At 37.7% G+C, this 18,938-nt stretch overlaps 1 protein-coding gene and 2 long non-coding RNA genes across 31 annotated transcripts in view; 2 read left to right on the plus strand and 1 right to left on the minus strand.

Moving 5' to 3' along the window:
* Positions 1–7,902, plus strand: part of LOC123772677 (very low-density lipoprotein receptor) — a 656,118-nt gene extending 648,216 nt beyond the window's left edge. For all 26 annotated transcript variants that reach the window (XM_069303519.1, XM_069303527.1, XM_069303518.1 and 23 more), the window contains one exon: positions 2,648–7,902. In XM_069303519.1, the coding sequence (XP_069159620.1) occupies positions 2,648–2,689 (42 nt within the window). In that variant the 3' untranslated portion in view covers positions 2,690–7,902. The remainder of the gene's footprint in view (positions 1–2,647) is intronic.
* A 2,881-nt stretch (positions 7,903–10,783) lies between these two features.
* The window catches only part of LOC123772680 (uncharacterized), a 33,482-nt gene continuing 25,327 nt past the window's right edge, over positions 10,784–18,938 (plus strand). Inside the window, exons 1-3 of one of the 4 annotated variants that reach the window (XR_011222531.1) lie at positions 10,784–10,899; positions 12,445–12,499; positions 13,938–14,100. This is a non-coding gene — a long non-coding RNA (uncharacterized lncRNA). Of the gene's footprint in view, positions 10,900–12,444; positions 12,500–13,937; positions 14,101–18,600; positions 18,767–18,938 lie in introns of those variants that run through there. The other 3 variants (XR_011222530.1, XR_006774703.2, XR_006774704.2) reach the window with 3 other exon arrangements.
* On the minus strand, positions 16,333–18,026 carry LOC138351608 (uncharacterized). Its single transcript, XR_011222532.1, has 2 exons — positions 17,815–18,026; positions 16,333–16,486 (listed from the first exon to the last, which is right to left on the minus strand). It is a non-coding gene; the product is annotated as an uncharacterized lncRNA (long non-coding RNA).

Below are 18,938 nucleotides of genomic sequence, written 5' to 3' on the forward strand. Positions count from 1 at the left end.
AAAAAGGAGGCCTGGTCAAGGACCGGGCCGTGGGTACGCTAAGTCCGAAATCATCTCAAGATAAGATAATCACCACAGCAACTACCATATCTTCACAGCAGTAGTTATCATTAGTGGATGAATAAATTACAAAATTAGCTCACACCCTGGAACTGGAGAGAAAGATGTAATAGACCCATGAAAACCTCCCAGAAATAAAAAAAAATGTAAATTGTTATATATGCCAACAATGCTTATTTAATTGGAAACAAAATTCCAATCATAAATGGATTCCCAATTGAGTTAAGCATAATTTGTTTTCCATTCACGGAAATTCATACTCAAGAAACCACATTATAATATATTGTAGATGTAATTGAATAAACAGGTCAAATGAAGTAGTTGGTCTATTATAAAGGAACTTGTATACACAGAACCCTAAAAATCCACAGATAATATGGTGTAGGTACTTCAAATTATGGTAGAGAAGAAAAATCTATGGGGAAACCACATTTGAGTACCAGAAGTGCCTTGCATAGAATAGAAGAACCGACTATCGAAGCGTACAAAATTTGGTTAAAATATGGCCCTTCCAAAAGATCAAAAAGATAAAAAAAAAAAGTTTTTGGGAGAGAACTCGGACAACCCGGCCTCGTAGCCTGGTGGATAGCGCGCAGGACTCGTAATTCTGTGGCGCGGGTTCGATTCCCGCACGAGGCAGAAACAAATGGGCAAAGTTTCTTTCACCCTGAATACCCCTGTTACCTAGCAGTAAATAGGTACCTGGGAGTTAGTCAGCTGTCACGGGCTGCTTTCTGGGGGTGGAGGCCTGGTCGAGGACCAGGCCGCGGGAACACTAAAGCCCCGAAATCATCTCAAGATAACCTCAAGATAAACCCTACAGGAGACGGAAAAAGAGTCACTGAAATGATAAAGGAGGCACAAATATCTTTGCAAACAAAAATTAATCTAAAGAAATAACCAAAAGCTGAAACTCTTATACCAGACTGAAGAAATCTGGAACAAAAAGGCATACAAGACGGGGAAAAATCCAAAATACTTTTGTCATAAAGTCAAAATCAAAATGAGAAACCTTTAAATGCATTTGACAAATATGTAAAACGTTGCATAATGTGTTGTCCCAGGAAGTTTGTTTATCTGCTGTATACCTTGAGTTTGTTCTGAGGACAATTGTTTCACAGTCATATGTCTGACCAGGCCTCCATATTTCATCCACACTATGGAATGTGCACTGAATGATAACCTGGTTCCAGTACTACGCTTAAAGTTTCGTTGCTAGACCACATTTACTCTCCTGCCCGCCACGAGGCTCCCTTTTTTGCCCACCTTATTTACTTGTGGGTTGAAGGCTCAGAGAATCGAAGGCCTTTGTCCTTGGTTTCCTTGCCTGTTCTGTAACCATTGGGAAGTTTTCATTAATTTCATCATACTCTTTCCTGGGCCTTTCATTATTGACTGGATGGTGGGGGGGGGGGTATATAAGAGCAGTGCCATTGTCTTTCCTTCTATTATTGTGTTGTGTTTCCTTCTATTATTGTGTTGTGTTTCCTTATATTATTGTGTTGTCTTTCCTTCTATTGTGTTGTCTTTCCTTCTATTATTGTGTTGTCTTTCCTTCTATTGTGTTGTCTTTCCTTCTATTATTGTGTTGTCTTTCCTTCTATTATTGTGTTGTCTTTCCTTCTATTATTGTGTTGTCTTTCCTTCTATTATTGTGTTGTCTTTCCTTCTATTATTGTGTTGTCTTTCCTTCTATTATTGTGTTGTCTTTCCTTCTATTATTGTGTTGTCTTTCCTTCTATTATTGTGTTGTCTTTCCTTCTATTATTGTGTTGTCTTTCCTTCTATTATTGTGTTGTCTTTCCTTCTATTATTGTGTTGTCTTTCCTTCTATTATTGTGCTGTCTTTCCTTCTATTATTGTGCTGTCTTTCCTTCTATTATTGTGTTGTCTTTCCTTCTATTATTGTGTTGTCTTTCCTTCTATTATTGTGTTGTCTTTCCTTCTATTATTGTGTTGTCTTTCCTTCTATTATTGTGTTGTCTTTCCTTCTATTATTGTGCTGTCTTTCCTTCTATTATTGTGTTGTCTTTCCTTCTATTATTGTCATCTTTCCTTCTATTATTGTGTTGTCTTTCCTTCTATTATTGTGTTGTCTTTCCTTCTATTATTGTGTTGTCTTTCTATTATTGGGTGTGGTTGGGGGTTGAGGGGTTAATGGTGTGTATTATGTTTTTCATTAGCGATTCTTTTACTTGATCATTCTTTTGCTGTATTTATGTGTAGATTGTCATTGGTTATGTATATACTGTATAGTATAATGTTATTTATTTAATTTTATGTTCAACATTGTTGTTTAATTTTGAAGTTTCAATTACAGTATACTATTGTATAAACATGTCAGATTTTGAGTAACTTGGTTATTTTGTTAAAAAAAAAAAATCATGGTTATAGGCTTCTTGGAAATAAAGATGCAATAAATGTGTTCAAACCTCTGATGGCAAAGTTGCTGCTTTTTTAATGAATAGTCAATGCACAGTATCTGATAGATTATACCATGTGGTCGAGTGATAGGCTGACTTTTTGGCTATATATATATATTCAATCTCTCTGAATGTGAAAATGATGATAGTTTCTTCTCTTTCAGTCACTTGAGCCTTTGACACATGGCAGCAACAACTTTGTATGAGGGCGATGGATGGATCTCTTCCCTGGCACAGTGGCGTATTTGTTAAGATTTCCAAGCATGTACTTGAAGAAGAAGAATAAGAATTTGTCTGCCCGGGCAGTGACTAAATGTGTGTCTGAAGGCCAACATGTAGACTATATATATAATATATATATACACACATATATATTTTACCAATTTGTAATGGGATTGGCATGTTTTGCCCTAGAGATTCATCCTTTAGACTCCTTTTATGGTCTTGAAATAGCATGGCAAGTGTATTGAATGAACAGTGTGAAACAAGGAAATTGCGGATCGTTTCACAATTTTTCACGTGGCCAAATTAAACTATAAACAGTTTGCAGTGACACAAGAGGAAGTCGAGGGCAAGATGAAACCTTGCTCCTCGAGTGTGGATGCCCCTCACAATTTCAGAGGTGAATATTGTGGTGGGGAGTCTGTGCAGTCAGCGTCAGATATGGGGGGTGTATTGGACTTCCAGGTTTTAGAATGGTGGGATTTAGTAATTTGCCTTCATTATAGACTTGTGCTATTACACTTATACCTTGTCCCTACTTGTAACCAAAGAAGAAACTGTAAACTAGGTGCTAGTCTACAGATATATCCTAGGTAAGAGGTAGAGGCTCAAAGGTGTTAGTCCCGCTAAGAGACGGCTTTAGGTTTGGGGTGTATAGGTCGTATGATTGATGCACAGCGGAGATCCAAGGACTGGCAACAGTCGTGGTGCGTTGTGTGGTTATATAATTTGTTCCATGCTCACACTTTATGTGCAGAAATGTTTCTCCAAGGTTGCCATTTTTACAACTTGATCTTCTGTACATGAATACCCCTCAAGTCTTTTGTATATACAGGAAAAAATATCAAGCTTCCAATGTCCTTTACTGCAGGAAAGGAGTTGTGACACATCCAGCAATTTTTAACCCTTTGCCATTATTTAAATACAAACTATCTCATTTGTATTAAATTATAGAATCAAACTTTTGAAATGTATAATTATTACTTTCTTGTTTATATAAATATGGGAATTTGCCTGTCTAAAAATGTACATTGGAAACTTCCTACAAAAAAAAAAATATTTGGTAACGTTTGCCACTTTTTTTTTCTCTGAACACAGAGGTGAAAACAAGTATATACGTGTGAGGACATCGCAGCGAGACTCGCAATCATGTTCAGGTAACATTGAACGGAGATGGCGAGTCTTGACGGGCGGAGATTGTCCTATGCTTACGAGTACAAAGGCATCTTGAATATTTCCCTTTATAGAATTTCTACCATGTTGATGTTTGTAGAGGGTTATCATGGTTAGGACTTTGAATCTTTGGTCTGTATATCAGTCATTGTGCCACTGTGTTCAGAATATAAGAATATAATTTGGTGAAGAGAATTAGAAACTTGAGTGGTCTACAGTATTCAGCCCAGGTTCTCAGGATAGTTCCGTGGGAATGTTGACTGCTAGTGCAGTATTCAATTAAGCATAGATAATGATGCCTCTTGGTAAGCTGCATTGATTATAGTTTTCTTAAGGGAGATTTTGATTGTCTAGAAAACACACAAACACACACACACACACACACCTTTTATAGGTTGGTGAAAAGTAGGTTGGAAAATACTCTTTTTGGTATTTAGTTTCATTGTCTGTACAATTAAACACAAGTTACGTAAATTGTGAGTAAATAACAACAATGAATTATAGTACAATGCTTTGAAATTACACTTAAATTTATATAGACCTCCTTCCAACATGAAACTAATGCACATTTTAAACAGAAACAAAGAGTATATTAATATACCATACAAATGTATATAAATGCCAATGAACCGATATGCATTTAATGAAAAGTACATCAATTTCATTCATTTCCTACCAACCTGCTACATCAGATATTTTACACAGGACATAAGCAGTATCATTCTCAGTGCCAAGTTATACACATTTTATTCTACGTGCACATTTGACGAGGAAGAGAGGGAGGGGAAGATTATAGATTGCTACATTTATATGTGGCAATTTATAAGCGACATGATGGCAACTTTGATCCTTAAATAGGTTTATCGGTAAGGTTCACGTTCTTTGAAGTATATACAAGAAGATGAGCCTTATTGAATTACTTAATAAGGTTTAAAAAGCTGGTATGGTTATGAAAATGTGGATTAAATTGCCCATTCTAGTCTGATATATGGTTAAGACTTCATTTGGCTAGGTGGTAGATAGTCTAGAAACTTAGCAAATTTAATTTCGTCAGTGTGCTTTTCTACCAGTAACGTCTTTTATGTGTACGTGTAGGAAAAAAAATGTCTATTAAAGAGTGAATGAATATTCTAAGATAGAAGGCAGTGTGATTTCATACACATCCCCCTGTAAGTTTGGTATAGACAAGCTATTTGTTGAGTTATAAATTAAAATTCCCATTTGCAGTCATTGGTTTACAACCTGTCAAACCGTAGCATATATGGCATGTTTTGTTTGTGTCATGATAAGCTGTATACAAACATCTAGACACACACATACACATGCCAAGGATACAGACTGTATTCATTGTTGTTTTGTTTTTAAGCCCAGTTGGTTACCACTACAACTGCAGACACAGTCACATATAAACCACAGGTGTGGGGCACCATGCCACATCATGTATTGAGAGGGAGCATGTATTACTGTGACCGTTAGTATGGTGTGAGCTTCAGCCGTTACTTGCTATACTGTAATAGAATTTTTGTCCATTTTACGACATTAAAATTTGGCAGATGCTCACCATTGTTTTCATTCAAATATTGGTATACTTTCATTTTCCAAAATAATTTATCGAGAAATGTATACACGCAATTTATTAATATATTTTTCTAATAGTCGAGTATTTGGACACTTAATATCCGGTGAATTGTTTATCAGCATGTAACCAAAGATTGACATCTTGTGAACAATTTTTTTTTTTTTTTAGAACCTATATAAGTATTGTTTAAATGGTTCTATAAATAAATCTTTCTTCCATTTACATAAGATATTCTATTCCCAATGGGAATTTCTCTTGTCGAGCCACAATTGTTATTTTTCTTTTTATCTAAAGTGGTTTAATGAAAAGTCTGTCGGCTTTATTTGTTGCACTTTTATAAATGAGGTAAAACGTGTATTCGGATGTGTTGATCCAATTTTGGTGTATTTGACAAATTGTAGGTGGTTAATGTTTTTATTTACAGTGATTATTAATGTTCTGCAAATACTTGAATTTGGTACGTTGATAATTAACTTGCTTGGGCAGTTAATTATTCTGTCATTTGACTCTGTATAGGGACATTAGGTTTAAACTGTGATATACAGTGTACAGTAGTTATATGATTCCTTGTTTCTATTAGGTGGTAATGGACTATGCATCTAAATTATTAATGTGAACAGTAAATCAAACTGTTTTTTCTGAATGAAAGTATCGTCATAGTTTATCATCACCGAGGGAAGCAAAATGCCGGAAAATCTTTTTGTCATTTATATGTCTAATTTGTCGCTGGAAAATTTATATTGCATAAAACAAATGCGATTGTGTATGGATAAAAAAAATGTGTGAATGTTTTTGCATGGGTGTCGTGAAAGCGTATTTAAATTGTGTGTAAGAAGTGCTTGGCCTTAACGTCTGAGGTTGCTAGGCTGTGGTTGGCTTTGAGAATTGGAGGTTGAAAGACATAATTGCTCATTTATTACTAGAAGTTGGCGGTAAATGTGCTTAATGCAGTTGAAAGTTTTGTACACCAGATAAAGCAGTTGCCCTGGCTTTAAAATATTGTTCTTTTAACCTGCAATTTTGCATACCACCAAATATTTATGGATATCTAGTTACATTGACATTAAATGTTTTTATATGGAGTTAACAGGTAAATGAGCCATCACTGGTGGGTTGAACTCGGTAGGGAAACAAAAAAATTAGCAGGACCTGTTATTATGTTGCACATGAAAAAAAATTGAAGATGAAATATTGATCATTTACCTTGACACAACACTCTCCCGAAGTCATCTGTGCCACTTTGAATTATATTTTAATTGTGATCACAAACAAAATATAATACTCAATAAGGATTGTAACATAATGTATTAACTCTTTCTAAAGTTCAGCAGCAGTGGTGGTACAGTAGACAGACAAGGAATAAATGTGAAATTGATGTGTTTATACATACACACAAAATCTGTATTTATACATAATATATGAGGCTTGCATGCTAAGTGTTGTATAGATACCACTGGAGACAGATAAAATGTCAAATGACCTACAATAAAGAATATGGTTTCAATGAAATAAGATATATCTGAAGTGTTAGTGAGCCAGTCCAGAGATCCGTCCTGTGGTCCTCTCAACACCTCCCTCCTTCCCTCCCTTTCCTTCCTATCCATGCTGAAATTTCCCCTAACCCTTCCCCCCCCCCCTCCCTCACCCCCCTCCCCCCATGTCATTCTGTTTGCTTTCTTCTAAAATCCCCGTTACTTTGTTCTATAGTTTGCGGTGTCTTTACTGCGACCTTCGTCATGCAGGCTCTGAAGTCCTGTACTCTACTCTGAACACCACTCCTTTTTTATTTTTTTTTATCTTTGTAACGATTTATTTATAATACTGTACCATACTGGAATTCAGCAGAGGCCTTCCCGAGCCCTCGATAAGTATTGCCCAAAATCTGTAGTTTCTATAATTGTGCTGTGCACTAAAACTAAGAGTACTGTATAGTTAAAATATTTTGACTCGCCAAATTGATTGTGTACAGTATTGCAAATTGCAAGGTTTTTACTAGTGGCTGGAAGTCTCTTAATGCAAGGAATTAATGCAATGAATTGTATTAATGTATTTTTTCAAATTTACCTGCTGATAATAGCATAGGGGTTGCATTTTTCTTGGTGGCATAAATCGTAATTTTTATATTGGGTACGTTTAACGCCATTTGTGAATATCACTGTCAGGAATCACATTTTTCTTTGATAACATTTCTCTACTTGCACTTGAATTGATGGAATTTCTGAAGGCTGAGTGAAGTAACTGTATGTGAGTGTACGTGTGTGAATGTTAGTAGAATGACCAAGTAATGTATTAGTCGGTATATTTCAGCAGATATGTTTAAAATCAATAGGCTTGAGCACAGTGTCCACTCTTTGTGCTTGTATTTAGGATATAACCATGGTATTGTACATTAGAGTATTGTAACTATCAGTTTCTTAATAAAATACTTCATCAAGCACATGTTCATTTTTTGTGTGTGTGTCCTTTATTTTAAAGATTTTGTGATAAATATTTGATTTTGCATCTGCATGACAGTTATTTGTATTTAATGTGATTAGGGTAAGGAAATAGCAGCTAGTAATTTGTCAAAATATAAATGGACACTTAGATGGAGTCGGTGTTTGTTGCTTGGTGCCTAATTTAAATAAAAATAATAAAATATTCATAATTATTTATGCTAGGGTACATACATTTGTTGCATGATTAATGGAGGATTCAGTGGGAAGACAAGTACTGTACAATATATAAAACCACTAATATATATATATATATATATATATAGGGTTTCAGGCATACCATAAAAAAATTAAGGAGAGTAACGTTCAAGTTAATGGGGTAATGTTATTAAAAATAATTATTTTGAAACTAATTTTTGCAATGCCACCTCCATTGGCCTGTTTTGAATTTAATTAAAAAAACTGGGTAATGATACCAGTAGTGTATAAAATAAAATATTCAAATGAAGTTCTGTCGTTGACCATACACACAATTGCAAAGTTAGGCAAACTTTCCAGGTATCAGTGTTGACATCATTCTGGGATGACTTTTAATTGCTGTGTTTGTTTTGACAAAATATTTATATTTATGGCGAGTTAAATGATTTACCTTTGACCCGAGGGCCACTAACCCTAGTGACCTCGATGAGAACAGGAAGCCGGCAGCTTGTCGAAGGTCCCCGATTTGCCTTGATTGCTTTCTTTTCACAAATGGTTAATATACTCAATAATAATAATATACTATGTCACAAGTTAATGACACAGAAGATTTATATTTATAGTTAGCATTAGGCAGGGAGTCAATGAAGCTGGCAATAATTAGCATGCATCAGTTAACTTAAACCTTCACTAACAGTCAACATTAATTTTCTTTTACCATCTTTATAATCTATAGATAACATTATCACGTTGGCTATATGAGCCTTCAGACCAGTCTGTCTCATAGCTGAGGCACTTATGAGCAAAGACTGGCCCACAGGCCAAGCTGGGGGTAGGAGGAGGTAGATACGGTAAGGTGATGAGAAAACACTAAGCCAATATGACTACATGGCAATTGGAAGGGATACGAGGACAAGAGCCAGGATAGGACGGAGGGAATGTACAGTGCCTAACCACTTGGACCGTCTGGGATTGAACACCGATTTGCAAGAAGTCTTTCAACACGTTACGGTTTGCAACACCTTCACTGTGCCGACAAGCAGACGAAGTCTCAAAATTATGAACAGGTAATAGCAAGGGGTGTTATTCTGAGGGGTATTTACTCGTGTCTGCCCATCCAAAGTGATTAATACAAAAGCATTGTGTTTAGCTCCATGATCTGATTCCTTTGAGGATTTCTAGTTACCACCTTCCATATCTCTAGCTTTCAATTTTGTCACCAAGGTGAAAGATATTGGTATGCATTTGGTGGTATCTTATTGTTTTGCAAATGCTCAGAATAATATATTGCAAAACAACATTAATTGTTTATGCAACATATTATGTTGTAAACCCCCAACAAAATGTTACAAAACTGCCAAATAATCTGGCTCTAGTCATCCTTATATTTAAGGTCTTTTTTTTTATTTAATTTTATAATACTCTATGATGCTTTTTGGCATTCGTTCTGTATGTATTCCTAACAAGACATTGGCTGCCTAGTCAACCTCATATCCTCAAATTATTACAAAAAATACCTTTGATCTTGGTAATATATTACTTCAGACTGGTTGTTTCTGCTGAGAGTTATGTAAGGGATTGAGGAAGTCGTACCTCTCTGGATTGTAACCCTCTAAACTTGATCCACCTAGACTGTATTCCTCTGGACTCTATCCCTCTGGACTGTATTTCTGTGGACACATTTCTCTGGACTGTATTCCTCTGGACCGTATCCCTTTATCCCTTTGGACTCTATCCCTCTGGACAATACAAGATGCAGTACGTCATCCTCTAAAAGGAAGCTTATGGGATCAAACTCAGTTGAAGATATCACATATTATAGAGAGAGTTGATTTCCCTGAGGGCCACTAACTCTAGTGGCATCGATGAGGACATGAAGCCGGTGGCTTGTCGAAGGTCCCTCCCCCCCCTCCATTTGCCTTGATGATCTTTCTTTCACAGGTAGATTTTATAACTTTAATACAGTTTAATGCCTTTACGGCTTCGACGGGTAGGCGGTTCCATGGGTTTATAACCCTGTGGGTGAAAAGGCATCTACTCTTCTCGGTTCTACATTTAATAACCAGTAACATCATATCCTTTATGGCCCCAAAACGTATATTTGCAGCTTTGGGAACTAAAAAGAAGTTAAAAACGGTCAAGTAATGTAATAGGCTATTTTCACACATTCAGTTTAAGTGATATTAAAGTGCCTATTATTATTAATATATGCGTCAGGAGAGATTCAGGGCTATTTTGTACTAATTTCCTCTATGTGAAGTTGAATCATAAATCTTGATTATTGCATTACACTGCTGAAATAAGATTACCATAATATTTTAATGCATACTTTCTTTTTAACAATACAGCCAAGATATCACCAAAGTTCTCAACGCAGATAGGGATAATGATCGTAATAATGATCTTTATTATAAGACAAAATAATTAATTGAACAACAAATATCTTCATTACAAAAATAATAGAAGTATATACGGAAATTTAAACCATACATGCTAGCCTTAAAACTACTGTATATAATACACATATATAATCTGAATATAAATTCAGAAATTATCCGTATATACCATTAAAGTGCTTAATAATTTGCAATAATTATAATTATAACAACGGCTTATTTATATATGGAGGAGTAGGAGGAAGCTTTAGCGTCCTCTATTGGTGAGATTCTTAACCGAATGACCAGTTGCCAGCTTGAATATAATTGACCCCGAGGGTGAGTGGGTCATCCGGCCTCCCCCCACTCAACCGTAAATAAAGGAGCCATTTGGAGCCCTGGAAGCAAGCGGATAAGGTCACCGCTGTTGAGCTGTGAGTATACGGCCATGTTACAAGCCCTATATGCAATTATCCGGTTAAAATATAGTTAATTATGTTCCTGTATGGGTATGCTATCGGGTTATCACTATTGGTATTGTAAATATGGAAGGTAATATAGCCGTGGTTGTCTGCTGGACGTCATAGCAAAATTGTATCCAAGGAGCCGGCTGGTGACCTTAATAGGCATTTTGGGGTTAACAGGCCTTAAGGCAGACACCAAATTAGAACCTAAGACCCATTCTGACGCATGTAGGTACGTGGGGATGGCGAATGAATTGAGAAATTAGCGCAGTTGGAGAGTAGATAAGAATGGGTCTTATTGTAGTGGTCTTTCTTCCTCGGTCACAACCAAGGGACCCGGGTTCGGTACCTAAGTCGGGCCAGAACCGGTTGACGCGGTGCCTTTTCACTTGCTGCTCACGTATAGCAGTAAATAGGTATAACCCAGAGTTAGATATCTTGTGGGTTGCATCTTGGTGAAGCCTGGGAAGCCGGTCGGCCGAGCGGACAGCACACTGGATTTGTGATCCTGTGGTCCCAGGTTTGATCCCGGACGCCGGCGCGAAACAATGGGCAGAGTTTCTTCCACCCTATGCCCCTGTTACCTAGCAGTAAAATAGGTACCTGGGTGTTAGTCAGCTGTCACGGGCTGCTTCCTGGGGGTGGAGGCCTGGTCGAGGACCGGGCCGCGGGGACACTAAAGCCCCGAAATCATCTCAAGATAACCTCAAGATAACCTTGGTGAAGGTCTGTAGATAGAGGGATAAGTGGTTTCATGTTCTCGACAAATGACAATTATTTGGTTAACATTAATGAATAAATTAGATGGATTAGTAAGTGATTATTTAAACCGTAATGGATGGGTGTTAAATGTAGCTAAAATGGGAGATATAGACAATGTGTGATGCGTGTGTAATATAGTTTAGTGTAGACTATAGTCTATATAATCGATATGTCATTGCAAGAGATCTAGTTAGCAATATCAATAATTTCGAAAATTGCTGTAATATAAGAGTCTGAGTTGTAAGGTAGATAAATTAGTGCAACTGTGGTATTGACCAAATGACTGGAACGAACATTGAGCGAATTCAAGCGAGTTGTGGTAGTAGGTTTAAGATGGGGATATACTAAAGAAATGGTGCTACATAGCCTTTCCGGCTTGGTGTCTTCTTTTGATAATTACTGACTTGTAATAAAGAAGTGTACCCTGGTAAGTTGTGCCTTTGCTTAGGGGTTTTATAATATCGACAAAAGATAGTTTTAATTCACTATTTTCACCATATATCTTCCAGGTAAGCCAGAGGAGGGGCCGGGTGGGTGGGGGATGGCATACACTGATTTTCGGGAGGCAACACCTACAGCAGTGTAATGTTATATTAGGCTGTAAAATAGTTTTACCTGGAATATTTTAATTCAATTTGGCCTCAATATTTAGTGCATTTGTTGAATTGCAAATGCTAATAAGAGTAATTGTGTGTAACTAAAATAAATTTATGCTCATCTTCATTCATGTTAATGAAAATATTTTATGTTCAGGTGCGTGGAAATTGTCGTCTACTGCTGGAGCTCTGGGAGTGAAGAATAATGTAAGGTAAAGTGATCGCTTTGCGTACGATTGGATTTAATAAATATACATTTTATCTGTATATTTTGTAAATAGAAGTTAGGATATATAAATATACCAGGTACTGTTATACAATAGGCTAACGTCGTCTTTGAGTCACGTTTAGGTTGGGTTAGTCATATATGAATGAGTAGTGGATAGATAAATTCCGCAGTTACCTCAATTCTCCTATCATTTCTAGTTAACATGAGATCCAAACTTCCGGGGAGAGTATAAAACATGTGGGCACGTTTGCACACACCTGGTTCCTCTGTTCACCAAGCAGTAAATAGGTACCCGGGAGTTAGACAACAGTTGTGGAAAAGTCAGCCAAGAGGCCTACAGGTCAGGAGACTGGTCAAGGACCGGGCCGTGGAGACATTGAGCCCCGAAATCATCACAAGGTAACAGCAAGGTAAGGTGGCCTAGACGTAGTTGATAACATTGTCCCTGACAATGGGGGTGGGAAGTAAATAAAAGGAGGTTGTTTTATCATTACAATTGGTAATGCGAATTTAGAATTAATGGAGGGAATATTTGCTTAGGGATATATTTTTTTAGGGACTAAAGTAAAACACGGGTTGCGAAGGCTTGGTGTGAGGAATGGGTAAAGAATGTTAGGATGAGGCTTCCTCTATCACACTTAGGATTAGGATGTATTGATATTGGAAAATCTGGCATATGCATTATATATCATTAATGCATATGCCAGGGGAGAGAGATCTCCCCAAAGGCATAAACTGCTAGGGCAGGTAATCCACAAACCCATCTCCAATGCTCCAAGGTCATGGGAAGCTTTTAATTCCCATGAAGTTGGAGGGCTGTTGGTGGGTTTGTGGATTTGGAAAGAGGGTAGCGGCGGGCCTGTCCAAGGCGGTTATATGCCTTTGGAGAGAATTATACTCAGAGAGGTAGATAGAAATTACATTGAAAAAAAGTGTGTATGACTGAATTGACCTTTTGTTGTCTCAAAGAAGATAAGTGGCAGGATGAAAGGTACTCTCGGGGTTTCCAGCGCTGTTGTCTTATGAGGCTTTGAAAGTAGAGAGTTTGCCATTATTTGTGTGAGAGAGGCTTTGGGGCATGTTAGGGGGGGGGGGAGGGGTTGTGGAGAAAGTTAAGTGAATGTTGTGGAGTTGTTATAGGTGGCTTGGTATTGTTTCTCGGCTTAGTGTTGGGAGCGGCCTATATGTACACAAGAATCCTGTAGTTAGGGAATCGAATTGATTTAGGGGTGCATGCAAGAGCATTAAACACGAACTAGATGAGCGTGCTTTACACAAAGACCATCAATGACGGTTTGGTATGTGGAAACGGTCTAAAGGTTTATTAGTTGCGTTCATAATGGAGAATGTCGGGGACAGGAGGCTTGTGTGTATATATTTACTTTAGGCTTATATCGAGGTTCTCCCCCCCCCCCCCCAAGGTCGAAGAAGCAATCCACAACAGTTGTCTAACACCCAAGTAACTATTGGTAGATGAAGAGGTTTCCTTATACCTAATACATGTTCGCCCCGGCCGGGAATGGAACCCGGGATTGCAGAGTGTTGAGCCAAGTAGGAACCCAACATGTAAAACGAGTCGTATATGTAAGTAAGTTATCCTCATATTGTCTAAAGCACGAGAGTATTTTCGAAACATGGATGAGGTCACTATTAATATATATTGGCAAGAAATAATAAAGTTGCAGTGTGTAATAATCATGGTAAACGGACGACATTAGTTAGTGTAAGATGAAAGCAAAGACGTTTTGAATGTCATAAAGTAACCAAAGACACGTAAATGAATAAATGTAAAAACAAGAATATTTCCAAATTAAACTGAGTTTGGAGCAACCCCTACAGAGTTCTTCCATCGGTACTGCGACCTGTCGAAGGGGTACCAGCTGAAATGCTGTGGCTTTGCTCTCGTTCTGGGTACAAGTCAACAAGTACAATGATAAACAAAATTAAGTTGTGGTTCTGACGGCAGCACATCCTCCTAAGGTTTCCCAACGTCAAGAAAACCGTGAATGTAAAGTGTCCTTTCGTAACCTACCAGAGGAGCCAAAACAGAAAACGGGACAGTGCTTCACTTTTCACGAGGAGCTTGCATGTTGTAGTACGCCAATATTTGGCCGTATGTAACGCATACGATCGAAAAGCGACGTTCATGTTCCAGAATATCAACATCGTAGCTAGAATTATCGACTTGTTACCCCTATCACACACGAGCGGTAAATGTTCAATTTTCTGCTGTGCCACAACGAAGCATGAAAATCTGATGTACTCTCTCTCGTAGGGAGGAAAACTCTCATTGGAGATCATACGGTCGAGGAAGAAGCAGCTAGAGAACAGTCCTGCAAGCTCATTGAGGCACGTAAGGAACTGTTGCGGGCCGCTCCAAGCAACAACCTGTTGGACCAAGCTCTCTCAAGTCAAGTCTGGGCTCGAGGAGTAGACGTACTCCGAGAAAGGAGGTAGCTACTGCCAGCTTTCCCCTAGAATTTAGACGTGGTAGAAGATGAGCCACTTTTGATGGTTTGCGACAAAGGGAGGACGACTAAAGTGCAAATTATTCTACGATCCGTTTATTGGTACTTAGTAAAATACTGAAGAATGTAGCACGTAATTTGCTAGATCAAATACTGAAGAATGTAGCACGTAATTTGCTAGATCAAATACTGAAGAATGTAGCACGTAATTTGCTAGATCAAATACTGAAGAAAGGGAAATGACAACCTGGAAACACAAATGTCATAGATGGTTGAAATACTTTGCAAAGTAATGAGAATGGTCTAACATCTGGAGAATAATTGTATAATTGAAGGGAACGGTGTGCAGAGGAGACATGGCAGATTATTGTACAAATTTCGCGAAGATTTGACAATGAAGATTCAGTCAAGCCCTTAGCACAAAAGGGGGACAGACAGGCAAGAAAAGGGGCCTGACAGTAACAAGAGTATGTGTAGCCTAGTGATAATTTGGTAGAAGCAACATGAGATGATATCCGACTAGAATAACTATAAATACAGGCATGTTGCTGGAGTTAGTTTGGTACCACAAGACTGATTTGGTAATATGTGAGACTTGCAAAACGTATGTATCTGTTTAGTTGTAAGTTCTAATAACGAATCGTACAAGTTCACGGAATAGACAACTAAGGATTTGAAATACTAAATTTAGTATCAGGATTTATCGGGGTATACCGTTGCATATATTACATGATAGTTAAGTTTATCGAAAGGTACATTTTTTAAATTTTATTAAGAAAATTGCTAGGGGAAAGATCAAAAGCTAGCCAGTTTATTGTAAAACCTTACGTAGTGGTGTTATCGTAACGAACATTCGTGCTTCAGCTATAAGTTGAACTCTTCGTTGTCATGGTTATTTAAATAACACTTCAAAGTTTGTCAGTCAGCTGTGGTGCAAATAATAAAGTCCGTAGTATGGGGACGTAAACACCTTAGTGTTGATTTTTCCCCACCACTGTGGATCATATAGGCATCAGATATTATGGCTCTCTAAACAGCTCATGTTCATGACTATGATTGCGATGTTTAATGTAATTAACAGCTGGAAAAATCTCATTATCGGTAATTGCCATAACACGGCCTATGATATCTTTATGTATATATTAATACATGGGCAACAGTAATCACAAATGGAATTAATGTTTCGCGTTAAGTCGTGTGAATATTAATGTATTCTTAAAATAATTTGCAATATTAATGTTTGCTACCTGAACACCACAGTTATAAACTCAACCGATCACTTTGTGTACATAGTTTCATGCCGTACTCATTTTAATGTTGTGAAAAAAAATGCAAAGGTAAAATAAAATTATATTGTTCAATAAAAGTATATTGCTTTGTTCACTTTATATATACTCAGACTGCCAACAAACATATGCATAGTCTTGGGCAATGCTTAGTCATCCAGTTTGACGGTTTTGAAATGTAGGTAATGCATATTGGTTTCCGTTCAGGGTTAGTACCTGTGGGAGATAAGAGTTAGTGAAGCAATATGGAAGTTTTGTTGCATAAAACAATTTTTAAATATCACGACATTTGTTAAAACTTAAACGCTTTAAAAGTGTAATGTTAAACTACCACATTTGTCTTAGCATAATGTTGACCAACACATGATCAAACGCGGCACTAACAAGCACTTCCAAACATTTGCTGGTACCTACTAATTTCAAATGAAAACAGCCATAGCGCGTCAAACTTATGAATATAATATAGCTAAATGACTTAGTTTTATATGAAGTGATAATCCAAATCCCTGTAATTTAAACCCTTCCTGTGTTTACTATCAAAGTGGAAGATGTGTTATCCTTTTATAACTAAGTAATTCACATTTTTTGTATTACTTTAAAGATATGTAGCCAAGAAAAGATTTCAGTTATCCGTTAAAATATTTGGCGAGTTGGCATGCCATGGTTTAACTAAAGCTCAAATACGTAATGATGCAGTGAATGTCAAAATTATTAATGTCCATAATTGATATCGATTTAACAAGTTCACCTTAAAAATCTTCCTGTATCATAACTATTTCAAAAGATAGCCTAGTCTTTTAGCTTGTACCAAAGTTTAACCACCCTTCAAATCTTCGATTTCAAATGGTGATAAAGGAATGCCTTAGTCATTATAATAACGGTTAAGATCAAGTTCTTTGTTTGCCGCCAATTTTTTTTTTAGATGAAGTGGTTTGCACATGTTTACTCGTAGCCTCGTCACTGAAACTAACTCATATACCTAAGTAAATTACAAAAACAACCGTGCCTACCTCCTCTGTTCCTCTGAGTGTCTCTTTTTGTTTACGAATCTTTTGCTAGCTACCTTTGACAGCCTTCTGACAGTCCTATCGACTATTTCATCAATACCTGTGAACAAAGATTAACATAGACATTGCCAACACACATACAAGGCTTCTGTCTACGCACAATCAACTTAAGAGCCAATAATACTCTACATCCAAAATGTTATTCTTGGCTGATTATCACTTGTGTTAATGCAAAGCTGGAAATAACGTCTGTGCTATTGTACGCACGTTACTGCTGGATTAAGTTTAAAGTTGACTGTTATTAAGCCATCGTGATTGCCTTAACCTGCTAACTAAACCAAACCAAACCTCTTAAACATAAACATTTACATTTTCTGTCACTTCTAATTCTGTGAACTGTCTTGAGCATTGATTTATTGTCTTAACACTATACTGTCCAAATACTAAAAAATCTTTGATAATACTTTGCTGCACAAGACGTATCTAACCACTAGCTTAGTAATACAAAACATATACTTAGCAGGAGACGGCCATTACCTCGGTTGTCAAAGTTTCTGGACTTGGGCAAGGCAACAGCTCAATTTAGACTCTTGAGATGTCAGGAAGTGACGGTGGTTGGGCACATTCTGCGTGCAGTGGAAAGGCGTGCCACCTCGTTCGGTCGGTCGGCCATTAACGTTAACGACCATGATCAGGGGGGGGGGAGGGGGAGAGGTAGTTACGTCAGAGTCGCTTAAGGTAAGGTCGGTCGGCCATTAACGTTAACGACCATGATCAGGGGGGGAAGGGGGAGAGATAGTTACGTCAGAGTCGCTTAAGGTAAGGTAATTATCAAAAGAAGGCACCAAACCGGGAAGGCTATGTAGCACCATCAAAGTGCGAAATAATCAGAGGGCGCTAAATATCACCAAGAATGCCAATACGGGAACAAAAACGCATAAGGCGAACGATATCAAAACAGAGACGCTTAATTGTTTGCATAGAATTAGTATTATTTGCATTGCAATATGTTATGATCCCCAGGTAGCTGAGAAACGAGTCTCACCCTTGAGAGTTATTCTATCAGGCCTGACCTAACTAAGAGGTCAAATAAATATAGATATGAAGATACATACGTAAAACAATGGGTTAAATTTGACAGACAATTTAAGAATATGGGCAGTGAATAAGATTATAAATGAATGAATGGTCAGATGATGTGGAGAATTCGCTGGAGGTGTGAGGCTCGCTTCAGACGAGCTTGAGCTCACTTGAGCGGAAGAGATCGTGAGGGGAGGGCGTGCTCCGTTTGATCCCCCGGTGAAGAAGAACCTGTGTTTGATATACCTTCAAGAGGAAGGAAGTGGACAGACGTCTCGACTGAGGAATAAGTTGGGAGGCGTGTCAGCTCAAGTCATGAACTGCAGAAGGTGTTATGGAGCAGTTCTGTGGTTTATCTTGAGGCGCCCCGAGTGTCGCCGCCCGGCCAGCGAGGGCGCCAAAATCTGTGGTAAGCATTTTAAACAGTTTACAGTGATTGTCTGCAGTTGGTCGTGTGCCCAGCGACCATAGGAAGTGTTTATTGAGATATTAGACATTTTGTGTTAAGGCAGAAAGCCTAAATAAGAGAGTAAAGATGAGAGAACCAGCTGGAGGGAGATGCAGCACATCCTCCCCTGCCG

This window comes from Procambarus clarkii, chromosome 50 (assembly GCF_040958095.1).
Source record: "Procambarus clarkii isolate CNS0578487 chromosome 50, FALCON_Pclarkii_2.0, whole genome shotgun sequence".
In the NCBI taxonomy this organism is placed as follows: domain Eukaryota; kingdom Metazoa; phylum Arthropoda; class Malacostraca; order Decapoda; family Cambaridae; genus Procambarus; species Procambarus clarkii.